The 15980-nt window shown below is 42.0% G+C and overlaps 2 protein-coding genes across 2 annotated transcripts; one reads left to right on the forward strand and one right to left on the reverse strand.

Annotated features, from left to right (window-relative positions):
* Positions 1 to 6310: 6310 nt before the first annotated feature.
* LOC123085665 (calvin cycle protein CP12-1, chloroplastic) lies at positions 6311 to 6980 on the forward strand. Its single transcript, XM_044507337.1, has one exon. The coding sequence runs from the start codon at positions 6374 to 6376 to the stop codon at positions 6764 to 6766; it is 393 nt and encodes a 130-aa protein (XP_044363272.1). The 5' UTR covers positions 6311 to 6373; the 3' UTR covers positions 6767 to 6980.
* A 545-nt stretch (positions 6981 to 7525) lies between these two features.
* Positions 7526 to 11051, reverse strand: LOC123085664 (bifunctional TENA2 protein). Its single transcript, XM_044507335.1, has 3 exons — positions 10789 to 11051; positions 8086 to 8300; positions 7526 to 8000 (listed from the first exon to the last, which is right to left on the reverse strand). Exons 1-3 carry the CDS (start codon positions 10921 to 10923, stop codon positions 7685 to 7687), a joined length of 666 nt encoding a protein of 221 aa, XP_044363270.1. The 5' UTR covers positions 10924 to 11051; the 3' UTR covers positions 7526 to 7684.
* Positions 11052 to 15980: the final 4929 nt, after the last annotated feature.

Consider the following 15980-nt stretch of genomic DNA (forward strand, 5'->3'; position numbering starts at 1 on the left):
TCGTGCCCCTCACGCTCAAACTGAAGCCACTGGAAGCACCATTGCCCAAAGGCCTCGGAAGCGATCTCGTGTTCTCAATGACTGAGAGCTTCTCGTCGCTCTACATCAGAAACAAGATAAGCATCATGACTGGCTTAAGCGTCAGATGCAAAGCCTCTTGGTGGACATCAATCGCATTCGCAATCTTGCCACCAAGAATGCCTTTTTTACACATGAAACCTGTCGGAGGTCCTGGAAGAGTTTGACATTGCTCACTGCTAAAGCAGATCTTCAAGACGATGGCTTCACAGAAAGATTCAAGTTTGACTCCACTCCTCCAAGGAATGCTCACTTGCGTCGGACTCCCTCACTTGAAGACTCTGACTATTCTTCCTCAGCTGCAACGGTGAATGCCAGAGTCATCGATGATCAAGATGATGCCACTTCACCACCTCCACCTTCAGCGCGTGTCAACACTGCACCAAGTTCTTCTGCACCACCGGACCTCAACGATGATCCTGCTGCTTCGCCTATTCCTCATGGGAATGAGTAGAAGCTCTATGTCTTCAAACCTTTTTGGTCATTAGTGACAAAAGGGGGAGAAGCATATGAGTTGATAGTCTTCAAGCGGGTCCATATGGGTGGTTGCTTTACTTTTGCTGCTTTTGCCAAGTGCTTACAACTCTCGCTTGATACATTTGGTTCATTTTTGATTTGTAACACTTAAAGTAGATGGTCGTCTGCTACCTTTTCGACACTATGTGATGCGATGATAAATTCCGCGCGAAGTCATTTTGCAGACGTCCATTCTTCATTATGCATGTCATTATCTTTGATATATCCTTTCTTGCATGATGAATTGTCTTCATAAGTAGAAGAGGAGCTCCGCAAGTACAACCTGCCATGTGCATTTGCATTCAAAAGCAAAATACTTATATGCACATCTTCAGGGGGAGCCTTTCTACTACTTACGAAGACAATACTTAAATCCTTTACAATTTCACATACTTTTATCCCTGTTGAAAACTTCAACCAGTTTGTCATCAATCACCAAAAAGGGGGAGATTGTAAGTGCATCTAGTGCCACCCCTAGTTGGTTTTGGAGTATTGACGACAAACCTGGTTGAGGGACTAATGTGTTTGTGAGAATTGCAGGATAACACAGGTAGTAGTCCATCATTGATTCAATTTACCTACCGGAGATGACCCCTAAAAATGTATGAATACATTGAAGACAAAGGTGGTATGTGAAGGTATTCACATTGAAGACTATGACAAGAGAAGACATCGCGTGAAGACTATGGAGCATGAAGACTTAGTTGTTTCGTTGTTTCATTTACTTCTTTGTTGAGTCATAGGAACCACCGTACTGTTAAGTGGGGTCCAAGTGAACCAGTCAGAATGACTGAAGTGATGCTTAACCAAAATCCTATGTCTTCGAGCGAAGACAATGAGAGCAAATCTTATCCAGAGCTGGATAAGTCAGCTTTGCTTGTAGCTCAAGTAAAGTTGTCGTGTGTGTTTGAAATCTGACCGTTGGAACACGTGCCAGTTCCTTAGTGACCCAGGGTCATTTCGGACAAATCAGGTCGGGTTGCCTAGTGGCTATAAATAGCCCACCCCTTACACCATAAATTGGTTGGCTGCTCAGAGTTAGTGCACGGATTTTGTCGTTTGAGAGCAACCCACCTCGAAGCCTTTGAGAGAGAAATCCTTGCGAGGACAAAGCCCTAAACACCCAGAGCCAAAGAGTGTTAGGCATCACTGAAGTCTTCCTGTCTGTGTGATCTGAAGACTTATTACACTTGAGGACTGTGAATCCTCTAGCCGGTTAGGCGTCGCGTTCTGAGCATCCAAGAGTCATTGTGGATTGCCGGTGAACGAAGTCTGTGAAGGTTTGGAAGTCTACCTTGAAGACTTACCAGAGTGATTGGGCGAGGACTGGGTGTCCTTAGCTCAAGGGGAATAAGGTGAAGACGCGGTCTTCTGAGTTAAATCTCAGCCTCCCTAACCAGACGTACAGTTGTCACAGCAACTGGAACTAGTCCAACAAATCATTGTCTTCAACGAGCTACCGTTTCTATCCTTCCCATCTCCTTATTTGCAGTTGGTCCTTGTGAAGTCATTGCCTGTTTGCATTATCTTTTTGTCTTCACTGAGTAACTGCTTGTTCTGATTGGCTTCATACTATCTTCCATCCTGATCCATACTGCCTAGCTGCTATTAGTCTTTGTGCTTTCACTTCATTGAATACTTGACTATGGCTTGTCTAGTGTAGTCTACCTTTCGCTGCATGGTAATAGGTTTATTTCTATCATTTGTCTTCGAAACTTCCATGTTTTGAAGACTTCCATAAAAATCGCCTATTCACCCCCCTCTAGTCGATCACTAGCACTTTCAGTTTTATTCAAAGCGAACTATCAAGAGGGCCCCATACCCCTCACCGTGTTAGGGATGCAAAATCAAGGAACATAACATCGGTATGACGGAAACTAGGGCGGCAAGAGTGGAACAAAACACCAGGCAAAAGGCCGAGCCTTCCACCATTTACCAAGTATATAGATGCATTAATTAAATAAGCGATATTGTGATATCCCATAATATCCATGTCCCAACATGGAACAACCTGCAACTGCACCTGCAACTAGCAACGCTATAAGAGGGGCTGAGCAAAGCGGTAACATAGCCAATCAACGGTTTGCTAGGATGGTGAGGCTATCATGGCATATTGGGAGGCTTGATAAACAAGTGGTAGGTAGCGCGACATCGCGATAGCATCGAGTCAACTATCATAGCAAAGATAGTAGTGAGATCCAAGGTGACAGTCATCTTGCCTGAAAACCCGCTAGCAAGAAGAACGAATCCATGAAGTAGACGAACAGGCATAGTCAAACGGATCCACACAATCGCAACATAACTGGCTCGAGGGGGCATGCAACCATGGCAGGTAGGCGTCGGTGACGTTGGCTCACAGACCGGAGCTTGCTGGCGGCGGAGGATGGAGGCAACGACAGCAGGGCACGGCGACTTCACAGATGAAGCTATGCGGGCGGTGGGGCGACGTAGCTGGAGGGCGCCATGGCGCGCGCGGGGATGGGTAACAGAGTGATGCGGAGGAAGAGAGCGAGAGGAGGAAGAGGGGTGTGGTGGCGCTGCATGAAGGGAGATGGTGAGATCGAGAGAGAGGGGGATCGGGGTCCTGGCGGCTAGGGTTAGAGGGATCAGGCAGACCTCGTGGGCTGACTAGGTCAGGCCGTAGGTTTAGGTGCGGCTGGGCCTAAATGGCCTGCCGGGCTGCTGGGCTCCCTTCTCCTTCTCTTATTTTTAAAAAATAGAAAATAACAAAGAAGAAAAGGAGAAGGAAGGAGGTGTTAGGGGAAGAAGTTGGACACACGGATAATTTTCCCGGACCCATAAAAATGAGCTTGATCCAAGAAGATAGAAGTTGGCATGAATGCAAGATTTAAATTCAAACTCATTTGAATATCATTCAAATGGGTTTGAATTGGGACTAGGTTTCAGAAGTGCTCAAAAATATTGAGAATTTTGGTAGAGTGATGAAAGAATTTATGGGCAAAGTTGGAAACCAAGAATTGAGATAACAAAGGCATGGAATATTTTGCAAGTGTGTTATGGTTAATTCCACATCAATCAAATATTTTATAATAGCTCCCTAATATTGGGAGGATAAGTTATAAAGATAAGTCACCCTTCCCTCGATTTAAATGGATTGAAGATCCATACAATTTATTTAAAAGAGTTATAAAATTAATGATATGATGACATGATGACATGATGCGATGCAAGAGAACACATGATGAATGCAACAAAGCAAAACAAATCACACGACGAAGCTCGAAATACATGGAAGGCATCTGAAGCGTCGGTCTTGGGCGTCACATATAATCACCCAGTTACGTTCTGAAGTTTGATAGCACACAAGGTGTTCCTCCAGTATTCGGGAGTTGCATAATATCATAGTCAAAGGAATATGTATAAGTCATGAAGAAAGCAATAGCAATAAAACTTAACGATCATTACGCTAAGCTAACAGATGGGTCTTGTCCATCATATCATTCTCCTAATGATGTGATCCCGTTCATCAAATGACAACACATGAGTATGGTCAAGAAAATTAACCATCTTTGATTAACGAACTAGTCAAGTAGAGGCATGCTAGGGACACTTTGTTTTGTCTATGTATTCACACATGTATCAAGTTTCCGGTTTAATACAATTCTATCATGAATAATAAACATTTATCATGATATAAGGGAATATAAATAACAACTTTATTATTGCCTCTAGGGCATATTTCCATCACGAGTGTCATGATTTCAGATCTGAACCTATTATGTTTTCATGAATATAAGTGTGTTTTGCATCCTATCTTGCAAGTTGTATGCACCTATTACGTGTTATCCGCTTACCCCAAGGTGACAATAATTTGGATTATTTCCGGTGATGACCGTAGTATGAGAAGTTCATATATTCACTGTGTGTTAATGCTTTGTTTCAATTCTCTATTAAAAGGAGGCTTAAATATCCCTTAGATTTTCTTATGGACCCTGCTGCCACGGGATGGCAGAACAAAAGATGCCATGCAAGTTATTATTATAATCACGTATGACTATTTGCGGAATACATGCCTACATGACATGGATGAATTGGAGCTATTATGTATCGCTCTAGGTTGTGACTGTTACATGATGATTATTATCCAACCCAAGTATCCATCACTAATCCGATGTCTACGCTTTTCTTATATTGATCTTTTCTAAGTTACTTACGTTGTTGTTGTTGTTGTTGTTGTTGTTGTTGTTGTTGTTGTTGTTGTTGTTGTTGTTGTTGTTGTTGTTGTTGTTGTTGTTGTTGTTGTTGTTACAATCACTACAAAACTGATACTGCTACTGTTACCGTTACTATTGGCTATCAAACTATCATACTATTGTGCTACTAAACACTTTGGTGCACATACTTAGTTCTCCAGGTGTGCTTGAATTGACAACTCAACTACTAATACTAATAAATATTCTTTGACTCCCCTTGTATTGAATCAATAAAGTTGGGTCAAATACTACCCTCGAAGACTATCGCGATCCCCTATAATTGTGGGTTATCAGTCGTACACCCACCAGTCATGGTGGTGGTTGGAGGGGGAAGGGGAGGGGCGGCGAGGTCGAGGGTTGGCATGGGAGAAACTGAGAGGGCGGTGAGTGATAGTGAGAGGGTGGTGTGAACTAGTGAGTCGACGGTGAGGCGAGAGAGCATAGGGGATATTATGAAGCGTCCCATCATGTCCCGTCTTCCTCAGGCGACAGCCACGCGGGATCGCTAGTGCCTGGCTCTGCGAAAATGGTCGATTCGTCCATTCCCACTTAGTCTGATGTAGAAGTGCTTTGAGGTACATGCGGGCCAAGAATTTGACAAATATTTTGAATATTTTTTGTGGTAAACTTTCACGAATGTTTTGAATATCTTTTTGTGGTGAACTTTGACAAATGTTTTGTATACTTGCAAAATTTCAGCATGAAATAATATTTGTGGAAGTCGTGGCAAAAAGAAGTTGATGCTCCAAAAATTCTAGTTTTGGAAACATTTGGAAATGCTGAATTTGTTTTTTTCATGAATGTTATTTTCTGCTGAAATTTTGCAAGCACACAAAATATTTGTCAAAATTTATCAATTTTTTGATTTTCTTTTATTATTTTATCGATTTTATTGTTCATCAAGGGGCATTTTGAGCTCGGGATCAGAATAGAACTTTGCTTATCTCTTAGCCTTATCTTCAATAATTATTTATTCGTAAAAACATGATGAGAGATATTGTGCTTAAACAAGAGAAGACAAGCATGCCTTTTCGATTTCTCTCTTCTTCATCTTAACATTTATCTTATGTGGCACTTCTAAAATAGTCTTAGCAATTTATACAGGCCCTTACGAGTAGGTGTAGCATTTTCGGTAAGAAAATTCATGGAAAAAATCTTGGGTAATCCTGTAACAAACCCGTAACAACACCGTAGGTCTAGGATTATTGATAACAGTTTTGCTAAAGCACATCTAAATGTGCCATAAGTATTGCACATCTAAGTCATATGTCATTGATTTTACATTAAGATTCGTGTGAATATTTTCTTTTTCTTTTTCTTTTTTTCTTTTATGCTTGATTCACTCACTTAGATGTGCAATAACTAAAGCATATCTAGATGTGCCCTAGACACACCCGATTGATAAATATCTTCTAGAAAGGAAATCTGCCAAGGCTGATCTGTCACAACGGGATTGGCCCCCAAACGATAAGGAGCAGAGAGCCACATAAAAATGGCGTAACCTAAACGGCCAGACCCCAACCAAAACCTTCTCTTCCACCCTACTGCGAACCAAGTGGGAAGCCATGGCCACCATCACCACCATGGCCTTCATGGCCACCTTTCCGGCTCCCAGAACCGTTGCGCAGCCCCCGGCCACGCTGCCATCTCGCCCGAACGTCGTGTCGTTCGCCGCCCGGGCGATGCGCGCGCACGGCCGACGGCTGGTGGCCGTGGCTGGCTCGCCGTCCACGCCCCCGGAGCTGGCGCAGAAGGTGACGGAGAGCATCAAGCAGGCGGAGGAGACGTGCGCGGGGGACCCGGAGGGCGGCGAGTGCGTGGCGGCGTGGGACGAGGTGGAGGAGCTCAGCACGGCGGCCAGCCACGCGCGCGACCGCAAGAAGGAGCACAGCGACCCGCTGGAGGAGTTCTGCGAGGACAACCCCGAGACCGACGAGTGCCGCACCTACGACAGCTAGCCGTGCGTAGCTGCTCGTGCCGGCTTCTGCCATTGCCGGACGTCATCATGAGCGGTAGCTTCTGGCTTAGCTTGCGCGGCACATTGGCATCTTGGGCGTGTAAGTTTGGTTTGTTGCTTTATTTGGCTTAGCTTACAATAAAGCAAGCAGAGATTTGTTTGTAAAATTATAAGATACTATAATGTTTATTAGGAGTTCTGAGTGTGATATCAAATTATCAAGGCAAGCTGCGAGGTATCATGCTAATCAAGTAAGACTTCAATTACATCATACACAAATCAGAGTGGCGCAGCGGAAGCCTGGTGGGCCCATAACCCACAGGTCCCAGGATCGAAACCTGGCTCTGATATTTTTCCTTCATTTTTGCAGATTTTTTCTTTTTTCCCGTTTGCTTTTTTTTTTTAAATCCGTTTTTCCCCTTTGCTTTTACTAGTTCTTTGCAGCATGCTCTTTCAGAAACGATGTAGGGTCATATTGACGTACTGTACTTAGCAACTGGTTGTGACATTTAGGTTTTCACATGGCAACATTATTTCAGTTCGCTACAAACTTACAATTATACATCATAAGTTCTTGGGAATCCAAAGAAGCCAGCATAAAAATACATACCAACAAAAACATCTATACCGACGGTGCAGCCGAGGTTTTCAGCCTGAAAGACTGAACACTAAACCGACAAAAACATCTATACCGTCCAAGTAATTCCACCGTGCTGACCAAAGAAACCTAGATACGTGAAAAAATAAAGTGCAATCGAGGTTTCGGTCTGAACCAACACAACATTTATTTCATCCAGGTTATTGCACGGTGTTCACCAGAGAAACCAAGATACAAGGGAAATGACAGTAAAATGCTGAACCCACTGCGGCGTCTATTCCGTCCAAGTAATGCAGGGTGTTGGCACGATGTAGTCGCCGCTTAGGACAGAGAAGAACTCATGTCCCAGAATCCAATTTCCAGCTTAAGCACCCGAAGAAAAGCCTCTTCAGCACTCTTGACAACATCAGGTGGCGCATTTGCCAAGCAGCGATCAGCGATCCGCTGCAGAGACTGGCAGTACTGCTTGAACTCAGGGCTGCCCCATCTCTGACACGTCCCCAGGAGCTCCGCCGGGGTCTTGTTACCTTCTTCTATGCAGAAAGCAAAACTATCCTGGTACACGGTTTCAATTATCCAAAACGTAGTTATGGCTACAGTGTAGCTGATCTCTGGATCATCAAGGCTTTGGAGAAACCTGGCCATGAAAATAATACCATAGTCACAATCCTTTAGCACTCTATAAGGTTGTATAATTGTGTAAATGTTTGATAGAGATCAACCTGCAGTACTCCATATTAGAACTGAGGGGAGAAATACCGGCCAGATCAACACTCCACTTAGCAGCTTCCTTCTTGAACCAAGAGAGCTCATCACTAAGAGAAGCCAAGCCACCTAGGATTGTTTCCATGTCCGAGCTGTCTGACTCTTTGCAACACTTGAGCAATACACTAGCTAGAAATGCAACAAATTCCCGCACGAACATGTAGTCCTGACCCTGAAATATGATACATAAACAGATATTTTATTTCATCACGAGCATCAACAACAGGAGTAGCGGTAACCACTGTGGGATTGATCTTAGAAAACAAACAAATGGCTACATTAGTGAAGTATATGACGTCTGAATCTAACTAGCATCAATGAAGCTCCAAGTACCAAGTACTAATGCAGAGTAATACCCTAGTGCTTCCAGCTAAGCAGCTTCTCAATAATAGACATTTAAATGAAACACGCTGTTTCTTTTATTTTAAGGCTAAATACCTTAAGAAAACTTCGGTGGCTATGGTGAAACACAAAGCCAGTGACTCGCCTTGCTGGAAGTCACTTTTGAAAGTGAAAGACCTATATATGATGGGAAGGGGTATTAATCTAAATAGAGGAGATGTGGCTAGACTCTGGCAGGATAGCCTGGAGGGTAAAATGCCTTTTAAAGACAGATTCCCACTGCTCTTTGAGACCTGTAATGAGCAAAATTGTAATGTTGACCAGTTTAAAAACCTGGATCAGATCACCTCTTTTAGGAGGAGGATGTCCCCTGAGATGCTGCAACAATGGGGAGATATGAATAATGAGGTGTTAAACCTTAAACTTAGTGATGGGGCAGATGAGGTTTATTGGAAATGGGATAGTTCGGGCAATTATACAACTAAATCCATGTATGCTTGGCTGGAGAAAGATATTGCAGGATCTAATTTTAAATGGATTTGGGATGCAAAGCTACCTCTTAAAATCCAAATTTTCTTATGGCAGATGGCGCAGAATGCCATCCTGACCAGGGACAATATGAAAAAAAGACTATGGCCGGGGGATCCTTGCTGTTCGTTTTGTAATCAATTAGAAACAGCCCAACACTTGTTCTTTTTATGCCCTGTGTCCAGGGTGGTGTGGAGAAACGTGGGTTCCTTACTTGGAACTGATTGCTGTCCTAACTCTGTTTGGCAATACTATACGTGGATGTACAGTTTCCTACCTGGGATGGACAAAATTTACACTGTTTGCTTGGCTGCTATATGCTGGGCTATTTGGTTGGCCAGGAACCGAGCCACTTTTGAACACAAATGGATTAACTCCCCGTTTGAGATTGTGTTCACAGCTTGTTCTTTTTTGATAAACTGGGCAGGCCTCCAGAAAGCAGAGATGGTGAAAAAAGGAGCAGAGATGCTGAAGGAGAACACTACGCAGATGATGCTGCTTTGCGGTCCACCAGTTCCAGCTCAAGATGGGCGCGACGAAAACTGAGGAGGGAGGCGATGCTAATCCTGTTCAGTATGTTACTGGCGTGTTGCTTCTACAGGAGGAGGGACGTGGATGCTTCTTGAGAGCCTTGGTAGGAGGTTTATGGTAGCTCTTTTGGTCTTGAGGTGTTTTGGCGGCTGTGGCCCGATGTTTGTTGGTGTTATCTGTAAAACTTATAGTACTGCTCGTAGGTGTTCGTTAGCGCGGTTTTGGGTGACATCAAGTTTTCACCCCATGATCTGTTGTTCCTGATGACAGGCGCAGATAGTGGGTTTCTTGATGCTGCTCCGAACTCGCTTTTCCTCTTTCTCTCTAGCCTTGCTGGTTTCAGTTCCTGAGACATTGTATTTCCGTTATGAAAGTAATGGAAAGGGGAAAAGCCCGGTTCGAAAAAAAAAAAATATATTCCCCAAGAAGTATTGTTTCTTCTCTGTGCATCAAGAAGTATTTGTATGAATATGTAATGCAAGTAACAAAAAGCATCACATTCCGTAAACATGACAGGAAATCACCATGAGTGAACCAGACTATTCAACAGGGAGAAATGTGCCCCTGACCACCGAATCACAACAGGAATTTGACAGCCGTAACTGCCTAGTTACCGTTGCCTGACAAAAGAAGGTCCAACATTCCCCAATTACCAAAATCAAGATAGCATTGTCGTTAATTGAGCAGCAAATTCTGTCGACGGGGAATTTCAATCCTAGCTAACATCCTACTCAGAACAAACACTGTTGTCCTTCAAAACCACCATGGCAAGAGTCCCAGCACACTTTCAGTTTATGTTTCACACTCCAGGTTTGGTAACCCGTAACCATGCCGTTTCTCAGATTAAGTTGGATGAAAGTCTAAGCGGCGGCCAAAATAAGCATTCCAGGTCCTCCTATGCTGATTTGTAGCAGCAATCCCACAAATCTCCCCAAATCTTGCACACATGCTAAATGGATCAACACATTCAGTAGCCTTATGAAGTCCCACCCACACCATCTTTTCTTCTTCTCAGGCCACAGAAGTAGCTCTATTAGTCTAGCTCATCTAAGTCAGTGCAAAAAGTCACACAGTTCGAATCAAGATCCACTGCTAGCGTAAGGTTAGCGATGCTTTACGTAGCAGGAGCCGCTCAATCCTATTTAAGTATAATCACCTTGTATCAACTGATAAGCAAAGCTACATAAGAAATTGGGGGTGGGGTGGGGGTCGGAGGGGGGAAGGGGGAGCCTGAGGAGAGAAGCCGAGAAAATACTGACGAGCCAGCGTTTGAAGGCGGCCAGGTCGACGGAACCGTCGCGGATCGAGACGGTGAAGGGGTGCCGCGTGGCCCGCTCGTACATCCCGCGGTGCGTCGCCATCCAGGCCGCCGCCGTGCCGCCGTCGCCTTCCATCGCTGCCGTGTGAAGTTGTGATAAGCAGCTTAGAGCATCTCCATGGACATGGAGTTTCTGGTGAACATTAGAATGTAAAAAATAAATAAAAGAAAAGTCGGTTTTTTATATAAACATTGATGAGTGTCTTATCTTGTGGGTAGATTGTCGTGATGCTATCATATTTGTGGAGGTTAACTACCAATAATGCTTCGAATAGACTATTTTTTTAAGAAAAATGATAATTCTGAACGTCACATATTTCGCTGCTTCGTCTGAATGCCTTCTAAGCCATTGCACGAATCTTGACGAGCTCACATTGCCACGTCATCACTAGGACTAGTTCGTGCCCATGAAATTCATGACCGGCCACCGTGTCCGCAGTTTCAAGAGCTCACTAGGCCGACGCTTCGCCCCATGCCTGCACACACCACCATCATCATCCTATTCATGCTTGCATTGGCAGCCACCAGCGCGACCTCCCCATCTTTGTTTACCTGAATGAGGTGATTGCGAGATTTGAACGCCCATAGAAGTTGTGCTCAATATAGTATCCCTGCAATTTGTGATGTGAGCCGCATGGTAATTTAGTTAGCTAATCCTTGATATACTTATCTCTGTTTTTAGCATTCAGAAATTTTGTTTTGTTTGAGTAATAAAAAACATGTGCCTAGGTTCCATTTTTTGTGTGCTGATTATTGTTAATAGATGAGCACTTTTGTATTCCTTTTTAAATGATGATGGTAGTGATGCACTACTCGGAAAAACCTTATAGGTGGAGGCTTATCAGTAGCGCGGTTCCCCTGCACGCGCTACTGCTGCTTTATAGTAGCGTGGCCATCTGGAACTCGCTACTGCTATACATTTAGCAGTACCATGTTTGTGCCAAACGACGTTGCTGCTAAGTGGTGGCCACCGTAACCACCGGGCTAGGTATAGTAGCAATGTGCTTTCTGATACGTCTCCAATGTATCTATAATTTTTGATTGTTCCATGCTATTATATATTCTGTTTTGGATGTTTAATGGACTTTATTATACACTTTTATATTATTTTTGGGACTAACCTATTAACCCAAGGCCTAGTGCAAATTGTTGTTTTTTTTCCTATTTCAGTGTTCCGCAGAAAAGGAATATCAAACGGAGTCCAAACGGAATGAAACCTTCGGGAACATGATTTTTGGAACAAACGTGATCCAGAGGACTTGGAGTGGACGTCAAGAAACAACCGAGGAGGCCATGAGGCAGGGGGCGCGCCCTCCTCCCTCGTGGGCCCCTCGTAGCTCAACCGATCTACTTCTTCCTCCTATATATACTCATATACTCTGAAAACATTCAGGAGCACCACGAAACCCTATTTCCACCACCGCAACCTTCTGTACCCAAGAGATCCCATCTTGGGGCCTTTTCCGGAGCTCCGCCGGAGGAGGCATCGATCATGGAGGGCCTCTACATCAACTTCATGGCCCCTCCGATGATGTGTGAGTAGTTTACTTCAGACCTTCGGGTCCAAAGTTATTAGCTAGATGGCTTCTTCTCTCTCTTTGGATCTTAATACAAAGTTCTCCTTGATCTTCTTGGAGATCTATTCGATGTAACTCTTTTTGCGGCGTGTTTGCCGAGATCCGATGAATTGTGGGTTTATGATCAAGTCTATCTATGAACAATATTTGATTCTTCTCTGAAATCTTTTATGTATGATTGGTTATCTTTGCAAGTCTCTTCGAATTATCAGTTTGGTTTGGCCTACTAGATTGATCTTTCTTACAATGGGAGAAATGCTTAGCTTTGGGTTCAATCTTGCGGTGCTCGATCCAAGTGACAGAAAGGGAAATGACACGTATTGTATTGTTGCCATCGAGGATAAAAAGATAGGGTTTATATCATATTGCTTGAGTTTATCCCTCTACATCATGTCATCTTACCTAATGCGTTACTCTATTCTTATGAACTTAATACTCTAGATGCATGTTGGATAGCGGTCGATGTGTGGAGTAATAGTAGTAGATGCAGGTAGGAGTCGGTCTACTTGTCATGGACGTGATTCCTATATACATGATCATGCCTAGATATTCTCATAATTATTCTCTTTTCTATCAATTGCTTGACAGTAATTTGTTCACCCACCGTAATACTTATGCTATCTTGAGAGAAGCCACTAGTGAAACCTATGGCCCCCGGGTCTATTCTCCATTATATTAATCTTCCGTTAACAATCTATTTCTATTACCTTCTATTTTGCAATCTTTACTTTTAATCTTTATCATAAAAATACCAAAAATATTATCTTATCATCTCTATCAGATCTCACTCTTATAAGTGACTGTGAAGGGATTGACAACCCCTTTATCGCGTTGGTTGCGAGGTTCTTATTTGTTTGTGTAGGTACGAGGGACTTGCGTGTGGCCTCCTACTGGATTGATACCTTGGTTCTCAAAAACTAAGGGAAATACTTACGCTACTTTGCTGCATCACCCTTTCCTCTTCAAGGGAAAACCAATGCAGTGCTCAAGAGGTAGCAAGAAGGATTTCTAGCGCCGTTGCCGGGGAAACTACGCACAAGTCAAGACATACCAAGTACCCATCACAAAATCTTATCCCTCGCATTACATTATTTGCCATTTGCCTCTCGTTTTCCTCTCCCCCACTTCACCCTTGCTGTTTTATTTGCCCTCTTTTTCCGTTCCCCTTCTCTTCTCTAGTCCGTCTCTTTTTGCTTGTTTCTTGTTTGCTTGTGTGGTGGATTACTTGCTTGTCACGATGGCTCAATACAATACTAAATTTTGTGATTTTTCCAATACCAACAATAATGATTTTATTAGCACTCCGATTGCTCCTCTTACCGATGCTGAATCTTGTGAAATTAATGCTGCTTTGCTGAATCTTGTCATGAAAGATCCGTTTTCCGGCCTTCCTAGTGAAGATGCCGCTACCCATCTAAACAACTTTGTTGATTTGTATGATATGCAAAAGAAGAAAGATCTAGATAATGATATTGTTAAACTGAAGCTATTCCCGTTTTCTCTTAGAGATCGTGCTAAAACTTGGTTTTTGTCTTTGCCTAAAAATAGTATCGATTCATGGAATAAGTGCAAAGATGCTTTTATCTCTAAGTATTTTCCTCCCGCTAAGATCATCACTCTTAGAAACGATATTATGAATTTTAAGCAACTTGATCATGAACATGTTGCACAAGCTTGGGAGAGGATGAAATTAATGATACGTAATTGCCCTACACATGGTTTGAATCTTTGGATTATTATACAAAAAAATTATGCCGAATTGAATTTTGCTTCTATAAATCTTTTAGATTCGGCCGCGGGAGGCACTTTTATGGAAATCACCTTAGGATAAGCTACTAAACTCCTAGATAATATTATGGTTAATTATTCTCAATGGCATACTGAAAGATCTACTAATAAAAAGGTTCATGCAATAGAAGAAATTAATGTTTTGAGTGGAAAGATGGATGAGCTTATGAAATTGTCTGCTAATAAGATTGTTTCTTCTGATCCTAATGATATGCCTTTGTCTACTTTTATTGAGAATAGTAATGAATCTATGGATGTGAATTCTGTTCGTAGGAACAATTTTGGTAATAACGCATATAGAGGTAATTTTAATCCTAGGCCGTTTCCTAGTAATTCCTCTGATAATTATGGTAATTCCTACAACAACTCTTATGGAAATTATAATAATATGCCCTTTGATTTTGAATCTAATATTAAAGAATTTATTAGTTCGCAAAAGAGTTTCAATGCTTTGATTGAAGAAAAATTGTCTAAGATTGATGAGTTGGCTAGGAACATGGATAGAATTTCTCTTGATATTGATTCTTTGAAACTTAGATCTATTCCAACTAAGCATGATATCAATGGGTCTCTCAAATCTATGAGAACTTCCATTGATGAGTGCAAAGAAAGAACCGCTAGGATGTGTGCTAAAAAGATTGCTTTGTGAAAGTGTGTTCTTCTAGTTTCCATGATAATAATGATGAAGATCTAAAAGTTATTGATGTGTCCCCTATTAAATATTTGTTTTGCAATATGAATCTTGATAATGATGGGACTGGAGATGAGTCAACTTTAGTTAGAAGGCGTCCCAATGATTCGGAGTTTTTAGATCTTGATGCAAAAATTGATAAAAGTGGGATGGAAGAGGTCAAAACTTTAAATAGCAATGAACCCACTATCTTGGATTTCAAGGAATTTAATTATGATAATTGTTCTTTAATATATTGTATTTCCTTGTTACAATCTGTGCTAAATTCTCCGCATGCTTACAGTCAAAACAAAGCTTTTACTAAACATATCGTTGGTGCTTTAATGCAATCTTATGAAGAAAAGCTTGAATTGGAAGTTTCTATCCCTAGAAAACTTCATGATGAGTGGGAACCTACTATTAAAATTAAGATTAAAGATCATGAATGCTATGCTTTATGTGATTTGGGTGCTAGTGTTTCCATGATTCCTAAAACTTTGTGTGATTTGCTAGGTTTCCGTGAATTTGATGATTGTTCTTTATACTTGCATCTTGCGGATTCCACCATTAAGAAACCTATGGGAAGAATTAATGATGTTCTTATTGTTGAAAATAGGAATTATGTGCCCATAGATTTCATTATTCTTGATATAGATTTCAATCCTACATGTCCGATTATTCTTGGTAGGCCTTTCCTTAGAACGATTGGTGCAATTATTGATATGAAAGAAGGGAATATTAGATTCCAATTTCCGTTAAAGAAGGGAATGGAACACTTTCCTAGAAAGAAAATTAAATTACCTTATGAATCTATTATGAGAGCCACTTATTGATTGCATACCAAAGATGATAATACCTAGATCTATCCTTGTTTTTATGCCTAGCTAGGGGCGTTAAATGATAGTGCTTGTTGGGAGGCAATCCAATTTTATTTTTGTTTCTTGCTTGTTGATTCTGTTTAGTAATAAATGATTTGTCTAGACTCTGTTTAGATGTGGTTTTATGCTTTTAATTAGTGTTTGTGCCAAGTAGAACCTTTGGGTAGACTTGGGGAAAGTCTTTGCGATCTTGCTGTAAAAAACAGAAACTGTAGCGCTC

Source organism: Triticum aestivum, chromosome 4A (assembly GCF_018294505.1).
Source record: "Triticum aestivum cultivar Chinese Spring chromosome 4A, IWGSC CS RefSeq v2.1, whole genome shotgun sequence".
Lineage (NCBI taxonomy): Eukaryota > Viridiplantae > Streptophyta > Magnoliopsida > Poales > Poaceae > Triticum > Triticum aestivum.

Coding starts and splice junctions, on each gene's coding strand:
- LOC123085665 (XM_044507337.1), top strand. CDS start 6,374: ATGGCCACCATCACCACCATGGCCTTCATGGCCACCTTTCCGGCTCCC.
- LOC123085664 (XM_044507335.1), bottom strand. CDS start 10,923: ATGGAAGGCGACGGCGGCACGGCGGCGGCCTGGATGGCGACGCACCGC. Junction 8,301..10,788: donor CCGCCTTCAAACGCTGGCTC/GTCAGTATTTTC, acceptor ATCATATTTCAG/GGTCAGGACTACATGTTCGT. Junction 8,001..8,085: donor TCTAATATGGAGTACTGCAG/GTTGATCTCTAT, acceptor TTTCATGGCCAG/GTTTCTCCAAAGCCTTGATG.